We start from the raw sequence: 12,457 nt of genomic DNA on the forward strand, positions 1-12,457 counted from the left end.
TGGCAACGGCTTATACGCAAATTGGCCGACTCGTGATACTAAGCAACAGCACAAGAGGACGAGGACACAACAGGGAGACACAGAAAGTGACAAACAGAGGGTGATGACTTAAATGGGCTCTGTCACCCGAAAGGTCGTATTTTTTTTATTGTCTAAAACGATGCAAGTTGTAGTCATAAACATGCAAAAAATACCACATTGCAAAAAAAAAAAAATTTTTCCTATGCGTTGGCGTTTATTTTTGCCGCCCTTCTCTCCCGCTTCTCACCTCCTCGCTTCGTTTGATTTGTGACGTCAAATATTACGAAATTTAGAAGCTTTGTAGGCGACATTTCTATAGCGTTTAATAACGGCTATCGTTAAACATGTTTTTTAACGCAATAGCAAACACACTACGGCCCTTTTCTTTTTTTTTAAATTCCGAAAATCGGAGTTTGTTGTGATGTCACCTCCTGGATTTTTATCCTCCCTTGGAAAACATGGCTGATCGGGGAATCGGACGAAATGGTCTTTTTTAGGTGCCCGACGACCTCTGAGACTTCGAAAAGGAAATCGTCAAACGGTCAAAACAACGGGTTTGGTGTCTGTGTATCATAGTTTTGGTTGTGACTCCGCCGAGGCAGCCTTTCACGGAGAAGCGGCGAGGTGTCAAGCGTCGTCTGCTCGCAGCGATAGGCAGGCGGCACGGCAAGCACAGAAGAAACCGGTTTTTCGCGGTACGCCGGCGCCCTTCTTTTCCGCTCCTCACCTCCTCGCTTCGGGTCGCAGCGTAAACGGTGGACAACGCTTACACCAACACCTCTTACACACACACACACATTTGGAGCGGAGGCGTGAAAGAAAGTCGACTCACAAAGCCGCTCAATATCTGACGTCACTGCACTGGCGTGGATAACGGGGGAACTTTAAATTCGGCATTGGGAAATTGTTTTTTACTTCACAAATACTGAATTTCAAAGTTTCGAATTTTGAGGGTAATATCCAGGCATCGTTTTCAATCGTTTCGGACAATTGAAAAAACAACATGATTTTGGCGTGTCAGTGCCCTTTTAAGGCTGTTTCACACATTTGTATTTGAGTGTTCTCAAGCACGCTGTGCTCGCTTGTTGTCAGTTATGACGGGGGAACATACTCTATGCTGGCGCCCGCTGTCGGGGAACCCTGGAACACGTTCGACCTACGTACACAGGGTGTTTTCTCTTTTTTTTTTCGAATACATATTTTTCTAAATTAAGCCATGAAAGCCGCACAAATGGGGTCTGTGCAAGTGAGTTACACGGCCAAGCAGACATTATTAAGAGAGAATGCAGCTAAAATATGACCAATCACGTGTATTTCAGTGATGTTGCACAGCAAAGCAAAGCAACTTGTCTTGGCCGATAAGGTGGCTTATTGCTCTAGTTCGCCAGCTGCGGAACGCCGACTGCAATCGGCCCCGGCGCATTGCGACGCAAATTCCGTCATTTGCACGTGACCCTCTAGCATCAATCGAGGATTGTCCTTCTGGCAGGCATTTTGCATTTGGTTTCAGTAACGACCGATTTCCGAAACAAAATCCTCGAACGAGCACTTCAACTGCATGCTCGTTCGAGGATTTTTTTAAAAAACTGGGTTGGCCTTCAACATTGATTGCCTCCATTTCTTCAATATAAACATGTGCCCTAAGACATCTAATCAAGAGAGTAATTTGTGAACTTTCACTAATTAATAAATTTTAGTTGCATTTTCTCTTGAACATAATGTCCGCCTGGTCGTATGACTCACTTGCACAGACCACATTTGTGTAGCTTTCACAAATTGTTTTTTTACACAAATCTGTACTCGATAAAAAAAAACACCCTGCATATTTTTGTCATTTTCACGAGTCATTCTTTTACTACGGGCGTGAGATTGTTTGGACAATGTTATAAGCGATAATTTCTCACAGGCAGTGCATAGACTTATCTCACATACTTCAAAACCTTTAGCCAGGTTATGTGCGGATGGAATGGTGCTACAGGGCCACCTACGTAAGCAATTACAAGCAAGCACAGCACACTTGAGTACACTCATTCATCTTCCACATCTTCACCAGAAATGGGTCGAATAATACTTGTTTTTGGCAACGGGTATAAGCATTAGTTCAAAAGGGCAGGAAGTCGGACTAGTTGGTGTGACGTCGTAATGGATAATAAGTAGTGCTCAAAAGGAAATTGAGGCGTTTGCTTATCATCGTCATTGTTTATTGTGAGCTCATACTAGCATTACAGAAGATGTGCGAGGACATTAGTATATAAAAGCAAGAAATAGATTTGGAATTAAAAACAGTGCAAAAGACGAAGGGCCAGACGAAGAAGTAACACAGATGCAGCGCGGCATGTTGCTTCGTCTGGTCCTTCGTCTTTTGTGCTGTTTTTAATCCCGAATAATGTTGCACCAACTCGCCCAAACCTCAACTTTAGCAAGAAATAGAAATGAACACTGAAAGGTTCTGTGCCGAAATGAACTACAGTGCGACCCACTTATAACAATAATGAGAAGACCCGAAAATGCAATCGTTTTAACCGATTATCGTATCTTTGACCAGAAACTGATTGTTTCTAGTCTAGAAACTAGAAACTGATTGTCATATGTGGTATCGGTATAAGTGGATGGCACTGTACTGTAATACCGCGAAAGATGGCTCACTCTTGTTTTCTGCTCATTTTAAGAAATATTAAGGAACAGGCAAACCACTATAAATTGTTTTACCTGGATCAGGCGATATGTGCTACGATGTAGGCAATATTAGTTTGAACAGCAATAATGCTAATCCTTTGACAACTTACCTGAAAACTGAATAAACAAGGTTCTTTTTGTTGTCTCAATCTTTATGCAAGGAACAAGTAAAAATTAATTGACACTTACACTATGCAGCTGCAAATAGCCGGCAAACAATTTTTGCATCTCCTTTGTTCTTCTCTTGGGCGCTCAATTTCCGGACTTCGGCCAAAAGTTTGTGGAAGTTGCCCTCTGACACTTCTTAAGTAAAGAACAGAGAACCAATTTTGCCTGCGTGTCCTAGTTGTTGTGTAAAAAAAAAAAAAAAAGATAAATATTGGCATTTCTGGCACCCCTTAACTCACTGCCAGTCTTCAAGGTTACTCCTGGTCGCACTCCTAGTGACGTGATTCGGGGTGCCGTGTAGGTTCTTGTGTGCTATCCGGAGGACGCTTCCTCTCCCTTTCTCTGCTCAGATTAGAGGGCGTTATTCTGCAGCTTAGAGCCGAGCGAGGTCACGTAATCTTTTCGCCGTAATTCCTTCGGCTGCCACTCGCGGCTGCAGGTAGGGGAAAAAGCTAGACTTTTGCTTTGCGATTATGCAGCGGAACTGTGGCATTTTTTTTAATGAAGGGTATGTTTTCTCTATCCTCCGAGACACAATAAACAACATAAAATGACTAGATGCAAATTCTTTTAATTTTAAAATCATTGCACCCCCTTTTAAAGGAGTTGTCCAACGATTTTAACGTTGAAAGAATTTGCATCTTCTATTTTTGACATTGTTTATCTTGTCACAAAGAACAGAAAGCACATCTCCTTCCTTCAAAATGTTGCGATTCCGCCGCGTAATCGCGAGGTAGAAGTTAGAATATTTCTTGAGCGGCAGCCATGAGAACCATGTGGCATCACGTCAATACGGGACTTGTAAATAGATAGCAAGTTGTGCAAATACCTGCACGATAAAAGTAACTTTTATAAATCTTGTCATTCCAACATAAATATAAATGTGTCAAAAACCTGGTATCATCGACGAAACTTTTATTATACGGAGTTTTAGTGGCGTCATCTATCCGGGTTCAACAAAACCGTCAGCTCTATCTGCTACCACGAAGAGCCGCGAGAAGCCGGAGGGGGACGGGGGCAGAACCGGACGGGGATGGCCGGACCTGAGCAAGACTTTCCTCCTTTTGGCATGTTGATCGCGCTGCACAAGCACGTGGTCACGAGCGGGTGAGTTTTCGCTGCTCACTGATGGCTTTAAAGAGAGAGAGCTTCACCAGAGCAATGCGCATCCCCCATTCCAGTCACAGCGCACATAACTCGGAAGACGGTGAAGGAGTTGAGAGGTGCCGGAAACCTCAAGTTTTGTTTATTTTTAAAATAAAAATTAGGACATGCAGGCAAAAGCGGTTTTTTGCTCTTTGGTTCTGAAAGGTCGAGATACCAACTCCCAAATTATTTAAGCAGAGCACTGAAATTGTTGCACAGCTCCTTTAAAATCGTGAATTAGCAGAACATGGCAGGAGTAGACAAAACTTTTTCTTGTTTCATTGAGGGACAAATTAGCTTTGTCTCTTTGGGGAAATAGTGAATTACCAGAAATAAGCTAAAGAGGACATGAACAGAACTTTTAAAATACAAATCCTTTTGCTCCTTTCATGGGGGTAACTCGTCACAAATCGTCTCAAGGTTGAATGTATTTCGTTGAGGTAAGTCATCCCAGATCTTCATGGGGTCGGGCATATTTGTTTGAGATAACTCATCACAAATCTTCACGAAATGTGGTGTATTGGGTCGGAGGTAACCCGTCACAAGTCTTAATGGGGTCGTGTGTATTTTTGTTGAGTCAGCTCATTACAAATCTAGAGTTGGGTGTATTTGATTGAGATAACTCATCACAAATCTTCACAGGGTTGGGCATTATTGATAGAGGTAGGTCGCCGCAAATCATCACGAAATTGGGCATACAGTAATCCCTCGTTATAACGAAGTCAACGGGACGGCAACAAAATTCGATATTAGCGGTAATTCAATAAAAGCGATAGAGCCAAAAAACAGTGCCTGCAGACTTCAAGATGGAAGGGAACACTGCAGAAAACTTTGACCGTATATTTAATCAAACAAACCTTGGTTATGAACATCTCGCGGTACGACCGATTAAAAAGAAATAATTAAGCTGAGTTTGCCGATAATTATAATTTCATCCGGGCATCAGTTCTCGAACTGCTCCAGGCATTGCAAGAACACTGTCACCGCCGCTGCACTTCACTTTTTTTCAAAGCAGTCGTAGGATGTTTTGCGTTTTTGCATTCGTCGGCATTTCTCGAGGTGCCTCTCCGATGTCGCTTCGTGTTTACCCTGGCCGCACGCAAGGTTTACGATCAGAGCATCCTTGGCAGGAGCAACATCGGGAACGTCCGCATCAACAATCGCAAACGAATCAAAGTTATCCTCAGTGGCTTTGCCAACATGTTTTCACACAGTTTTGTAGAGGTTGTCGCAGCTATGGAAATCGTGTGCAGGCTCGGCAAGCACACTCGCGAGAGAAAATACGACGCGCGCGAAGCAGTTGGCGATCTTTCATCTTCGGGTAGTGGGCACGCTTTCCACTGCGTGAAAAACTTCTTGAACCTGTCCGATATTCCTTGCTTGTTCTGAAAAATGTTGGGCAATGTCGAACAGCCGATGCTGGATTGTTATAATTCTTTGGCGATTTCGAACTTGGGCTAGCCACTTTTTTCAACCTCGAAGATCTGAGCGACTTTAGGTAAACACTTCAAATCTCCCATACGACGCACATGCGCATGTAGTACGCCGCAGGCGTGCGCGTCGGGCGCTCGTGAAGGGATGCTCTCCTTGGGGCTCTATTGATCCCTTGACCCAACTCTGACAGGAGTCGGGCAGCGTCAACCACGGGTGCCGCAAGTAGCGTCGGAACGTTAACACTACTCTTGCTGCTCCCTGCCTGCGTACCTGCGTCAGCTTATCGGCATTGGAAGCGGCACTCTGCCAGCTCTGTGCGCTCTGCCCTCTGTCACCCGTTTACTCCGTTTTCCCAGTTGGCCGTTTGCCTCGGTTGAGAAGGGGGAGGGAACGCAAGGGTCTCTGTGTGCCTCCGCGTAGGCTTGCGTGCTTTCAGTGTCGCGGCCTTCGTAATGAGCATGGTCGGCTGCCGATACACTTAGAATAACCCGGTTAAAAATGTGTGCATTTCGGTTGGGACCACATTGAACTTTGATAAAAGCGATAATCCGAAAAAAGCTATTTCGTTATAACGAAGGATTGCTGTATTTGGTTGAGCTAACTTGTGAACAGTCATCTTGGAGTTTTAGTGTATTTGGTTGAGCTAACTCGTCACATATTTTTAAGAAGTTTGCCATGTTTGGTTGTGGTAGCTCATCACAAATCTTCATGGAATAGAGCTAATTCATCACAATTATCTAGGAGTTAGGCATATTTGGTGATATAACTCATCATAAACTTCACAAGGTTGGGCATATTTGGCTGAGTAACTCATCACAATTCTTCACGGGTTTGTGCATATTTGTTTGAAGTAACTCATCACAAATCTTCACAGGGTTAGGCATTTTTGGTTGAGGGAACTCATCACAGATCTTCATTTTTTATTTGGTTGAGATAATTCATCACAAATCTTCACAGGGATAGGCATATTTGGTTGAGGTAACTCTTTACAAATCTTTACAGGGATAGGCATATTTGGTTGAGGTAACTCTTTACAAATCTTTACAGGGATAGGCATATTTGGTTGAGGTAACTCTTTACAAATCTTTACAGGGTTGGGCATATTTGGTTGAGCTAACTTGTTACAAATCATCACAGGATTGAGCATATTTGGTTGGGGTAACATTTCACAAATCTTCCAGGGTTGGGCATATTTGGTTGAGGTAACTCATCACAAATCTTCCCAAGGTTGATCATATTTGATTGAGGTAACTCATCACAGATTTCCATGTGGTTGGGCATATGTGGTTGAGGTAACTCTTTACAAATCTTTACAGGGTTGGGCATATTTGGTTGAGCTAACTTGTTACAAATCTTCACAGGGTTGAGCATATCTGGATGGGGTAATCGCTCACAAACCTTCACAGGGCTGGGTATATTTGGTTGAGGTAACTCATCACAGATTTTTATGTGGTGGGCATATTTGGTTGAGGGAACTCTTCATAAATCTTCACGGGGTTAGACAACCCTTCACAAGTCTTCAGAGGTTGGGCATATTTGGTCGAGGTAACTTATTACAAGTCATCACAGGGTTGAGCATATTTGGTTGGGGTAACACGTCACAAATCTTTACAGGGTTGGGCACATTTGATTGAGGTAACTTGTTATAAATTTTCACAGGGTTGAGCATATTCGAGTAATTCATCACAAACCTTCACAGGGTTGGGGATATTAAGGTAGCTCATCACAATTCTTCCCAGGGTTGATCATATTTAATTGAGGTAAATCATTCCAGATTTTCATGTGGTTGGGCATATTTTGTTGAGGGAACTCATCACAAATCTTCACAGGGTTGGGCATATTTGATATAAGGGAACTCAACACATATTTTCATAAGGTTTGGCATTTGGCATAGTTGGTTGAGGTAACTCATAGATTTTGATGGGGTTGGGCATATTTAGTTGACATAGCTCATCACAAAACTTCCAGGGTTGGGCATATATGTTTGAGGTTACTCATCACAAATTTTTACAGGGTTGGGCATATTTAGTTGAGATAACTCATTACACATTTTCACAGGGTTGAGCATTTTGGGTTGGGGTAACCCATCACAAATTTTCACAGGGTTGGGCATATTTGGTTGAGGTAACTTGTTACAATCTTCACGGGATTGAGCATGTTTGGTTGGGGTAACGCATCACATATTGTCACGAGTGACAATTAATGAGGCGATGATAACCGAAGAAACTAAACGTTTAATGGGGCGAACTTTTGCCCAAAACAAAAAATGAACACAAGAAAACAGCAGAGCGTCGCGGGCATCGATGTCGGCGAAACCGCAGGATCGAGCGAGACTGACTGGTTCGCCACGCAGAGCCCCTTATACACATGCGTGAGCTTCTGGAAGAATGGGCATAGAATGTTTGACGCATAGAACATTCCGACCTTGAACAAGCAACAAGAATAACAAAAGATGCGTGGCTCCCAGGAATCGAACCCTGGCTTTTCGCGTGGGAGGCAGGCACGATAACCATTAAACCACGCGCGCGCTGCCTCTTTGGCCACCTGCACACGCGGCAATATCTTCACGGGGTTGGGCATATTTGGTTGAGGTAACTTGTTATAAATCTTCACAGGGTTGTGCACATTTGGTTGGGATAATTGATCACAAACCTTCACAGGGCTAAGCATATTTGGTTGAGGTAACTCGTCACAAATCTTTACAGGGTTCAGCGTATTTGGTTGAGGTAGCTCGTCGAAGATTTTTATAGGGTGGAGCATATTTGGTTGAGGGAACTCATTACAAACCTTCACGGAGTTGCCTGCATCTGGTCGCTTGCACAGGATTCAGCCCTTTCCACGACCCGACCTACCCGCTGGTCAGCCAGGTCGTGAGCACGGACGGGCAGCACTGGACCTTTGCAGTCTACCAGCTGAACACCGTGTCACTCCACCCCGACTTCTACGAAGACAACACGGCCCGCAACCTGTGCTGGTCGTCGGGCAACCTTCGCCTCTTCGAGGTGTTCGAAAACGGCGAGCTGAAGGGCCTGGACGACGAGGTACTGAAGACACTGCTGAGGTTTGTGCTTCAGCGGCCGAAGGCTCCCGAGGGACTCGAGCTGAGGCCGTACCTGGGGGAGGACATGCGCAGCGAGGAGGAGAGGAAAGCAAAGATGCAGGAGTGGATGAAGATCTACGACTGCAGGTTCATCTTGCGGGAAGCCCTCCAGAGGGAAGTCCCACTCTGGGTCAAGATCTACAAGAGGCACCCCGATGCTCCCTATTCGATCTGCAAGCTGAAGTAGTGTTTCATCAGAGGACGGGTCAGGGAAATAAAGGAGCAGGATTAGTTGTGTCTAAAAACCCTGTGGCAGTGTTTTTTTTTTTTTTTTAGTTATATATGTTTTTGTGCATCCAGATTTTGTAATAACCTACAAGAGCACGTAAAAAAATTTGTGGCTCAAGGTTGTGTTGCTTTTCACGTGGAAACTACCTGTGGGGAAATGGCAGCTGAGGACTGCCCTTTCTCCACATTTTTTCTCAATCATATATGATGAGAATGCAGTATTCTGGCTTTTTGAGAAGTAGTGTAAGCCGTCTAGGGTACCTTCATTACTAGGAGTGATGGAATTGATCCGTTACTAAATATAATGCAACAAACAATCCATGTCACTTTCCGAGTCTAACCTTGTGTTCCTCCATTTTGCCTTGCTTTTTTGGGCAAGGATTTGGCTTTGTGACGGAAAAACCAGTTTGTTTAAAAAAAAAACAAGTTTTTACATCTGCCCCGAAATTCCAACTAGCAGACTACTTGCGCGCACACTTCCCCGCCTCGTTCTTGCGTAAATGTGGCACCGCAACACGTCGCCTCTTCGGGGAGCGGAGCTTTCGGAGCTCCATTTCATCCGAGTTTCGATATATTGTACTGGGTCAGCCAATTAAAATCCTCACTTTTTTTTTATTCAGCACAATTTTATGTTTATATTAGTGAGTTTTGGACACCGATTCTCAAATGTCACTAAGAAGAAAAGAAAAAAAAAAAATCAGGTTAGTGTCCGTTAAATTTCTGTCAAAGCAAAGAATGTTTAAAGTGTTTATATGCAATTTCCCATAAAGGCGCTTGTATTAAAGGGATACTACAACGAAATTTAGGCGCTCATTTTTTGGTCTATATGTGTTCAAAAGAGCAGTATCACATGGAACATACCAATATCTTGTTAAAAAAGTCTCGAGAAGGAATTTTAAAACGAATTAAACGATTATCAAAGAGCACCTGGTGGATGTCGCTAACGCCTCGCTTGTAATGCTCGTCTAGGAACCTTGACAGCTAGTGACGGAGGTTGTCTCGTCTCCGGCCACGACGAGAGAAGGGGGGAAGGAGGAACTCCACTCTTCCCGAGAATCCCTTTTGTGTGTCGCAGAAGTCGCTATTGTCCCCCTAGAAGATTATAGAAGATTAACCCGTCACTCAAAATTCGTACAAAAGCAGCCGCTTCGGTGGCTGGAACGACTAGGCCATCCTCTCGACGTCAGCCTCGCCGTAGCTTTGCTCGTCTTGAGACGACCTACGTCACGATTGCGTTGGATGTCACGTGCTCTAAGCTGGGCCTTCTCCGAGCGCTTGCCAGAGTGGGTCGTTTATAACGAAAAATACAGCCACCAGGATCAAAATACAAATGTGCGATTGTCATTTACGGATATTGTGGATCATATTCAACCTATTTTTGTACTATCGGGGAAAAATGAAATGCGAACAGAGGAGCGCGTGGCTCGCAGTACATGGTGCGCCGCCTGGAAGTGAGCCTAGGAGCGAGGGTGCGTGGCCTACTGCGACGTGTTCACGCCCCTCCCTCTGCGTTGCCCAAGCTTCAGCAGTGCGCCTCTTAGTGCGCTGAAAGCTATCACCGCTATCTTTGCTGGCTCAGCGCGTGTGGTGCAAAGAAGCTCGCCGCACTCGCCGAGCAGGCAAAGATAGCGGTGACAGCTTTCAGCGCACCGAGAGGCGCACTGCCGAAGCTGGGGGAGCGCCAATCGAAAGGCGTGAACACATCGAAGTAGGCCAAGCACCCTCGCCCCTCGGTTCACTACCAGGCGGCGCAGCCTGTACCGCAAGCCACGCGCTCCTCTGTTCGCATTTCATTTTTCCCCGATAGTACACGACGGGAATATTTCAAATTTCGTTGAAGTATCCCTTTAAAGAGGTATTCCAGGAATTTCTTGGGCTACCCCAACTATCTATTCGAAATCACCGGTCTTTGCTCTTTCCGGCATGCTATATAGTATCGCGAAATTCAGAATAGTTATTGTGAAATCGCCAAGTAAATATTGTGCAAAAAGAAACATTCAAATGTACCCGCGTTTTTCAGTGCCGTGACGTCAGTGGAAGGCAAGCTTGCAGGTCGACCGGGCAGTCTAAAACTGGACCATGCCGAGCATTTGTTTCGTGCCTCTGCGCGGGTGCTGAAGTGAGCCTCCAAAGCATTCATTTGACACCATGAAAGTGCTTGTAATCCGTTTGGGACGAAGTCTGCAATCTAAAGAGAGAACCGCTGCCTTCGGGCGACGTCACTTTTTCATTGTTGCCAGACGAGACTTTCACTTTGAAAAACATCGTGATGACCAAAATTGTAAATTTAATAACTTCGCGAAAATAAATTATTTTGGCCCAATATTTGGGTTACTATTCTCACGATGTTTATGGGTCTGTTCAGCAGATTTTCAGGCAAATTCGGGAGTATGAAAAAAACGCCGGAGTACCTTACCTTTTACTTTTAAAAGATCATGCCCACAAAACCAACAAAAGAATTCCTTCTTCTCTTAGTACAGTGAAAGCCCAAAGTAAAAAAGCTCATGATAAAACAACAACTTGTGTTGCGACTAAAAATTACAATAGTGCCGTTTAGGTAGGAGTTCTAGGACTGAAAAACAAATGCAAAGGGTTGATATCCTGTTGATTTCTCTCAAAGGGTCTTTTAGAAAAATTAATAACGTTTGAATATTGAATTCTTAATTTAATTTGCGTAATTAGCACAAGATGACAGCGGCTCAGATTTAAAAATATATATTTATATATATACATAAATATATCAATAAATTGTTTTTCTTTTTTTTTTAATTTAGGTCCAATGAACGGACGACGACGTGGCTTGTATTGATGGGGAATAAATATCTGAGCACCACCGCAAAAAAACGAAATTTCGAAACGTGCGACCTGAAGAGGTCGTGAGAATCGGTTTTGCACGTAGTGCAGTTGTTCTTTTTTTTTTTATTATTATTTTCGCTCGACAGGAGTTGCTACACTGCGAAGTTGAAAATGCCTAGATCAGAGCTGCTGTTTTTGCTATGTTCGTGCTCGCGCGATGGATGTCGAATTATTTTACTTTCGCGGACTATTCAAAATGGGTTTGATTCAGACGCAGGGGTGGAAGCGATGCGCCATTCCAATCCACTTTCGCTGCGCCATCCTGCCCTCAAGCGCACATGTTGCGCCAAAACTAGCCGAAAAACTTTTTTTAAGCTATATTTATTGGAGCCTTCTTCTTTGTTGGCCACAGTGGGTTACCGTGTTGTGTTCCTTTAGTTCATTCGGAATCAATAGGAAGTTTTAGCAAAGCGTTATCGTGTTCCGCGTACCGAGGGAGAAAAAAAAAAGGGGGGGGGGGGGGGGGGGGCTCAAATTCTGCACCTAAGTTGTCGTCGAGCAAAACAAAAAAAAAAAAAAAAAAAAAACGCAGGAAAAAAAACGGAAAAATGAGAAACGCGTAGGGTTTCAGGACATTTAATCGAACGCCGTTTCATCGAAAAGGTGGTCGTCCCGTACCGAAACTTTCAATTGCAACAATTGGCCGGTATTTTTAAACAAAAAATCTTAATAGCGGAAAAAACATACAAAAATGTTGCTAATCAAAAAAAAAACATATATATATATATATATATATATATATATATATATATATATATATATATATATATATATATACAGGGTGTCACAAAAGAAAATTTACACGGTCTTTTTTACCGCAAAAATCAA

The 12,457-nt window shown here is 43.6% G+C and overlaps 1 protein-coding gene across 1 annotated transcript in view; it reads left to right on the plus strand.

Moving 5' to 3' along the window:
- Positions 1 to 8,790, plus strand: part of LOC8031714 (28S ribosomal protein S30, mitochondrial) — a 13,521-nt gene extending 4,731 nt beyond the window's left edge. The window contains exon 5 of the mRNA XM_002406893.4: positions 8,269 to 8,790. Coding sequence (XP_002406937.3) covers positions 8,269 to 8,732 — 464 coding nt within the window. The 3' untranslated portion in view covers positions 8,733 to 8,790. The remainder of the gene's footprint in view (positions 1 to 8,268) is intronic.
- The last annotated feature ends 3,667 nt before the right edge of the window (positions 8,791 to 12,457 follow it).

This window comes from Ixodes scapularis, unplaced genomic scaffold, assembly GCF_016920785.2.
Source record: "Ixodes scapularis isolate PalLabHiFi unplaced genomic scaffold, ASM1692078v2 PGA_scaffold11__112_contigs__length_91849675, whole genome shotgun sequence".
Lineage (NCBI taxonomy): Eukaryota > Metazoa > Arthropoda > Arachnida > Ixodida > Ixodidae > Ixodes > Ixodes scapularis.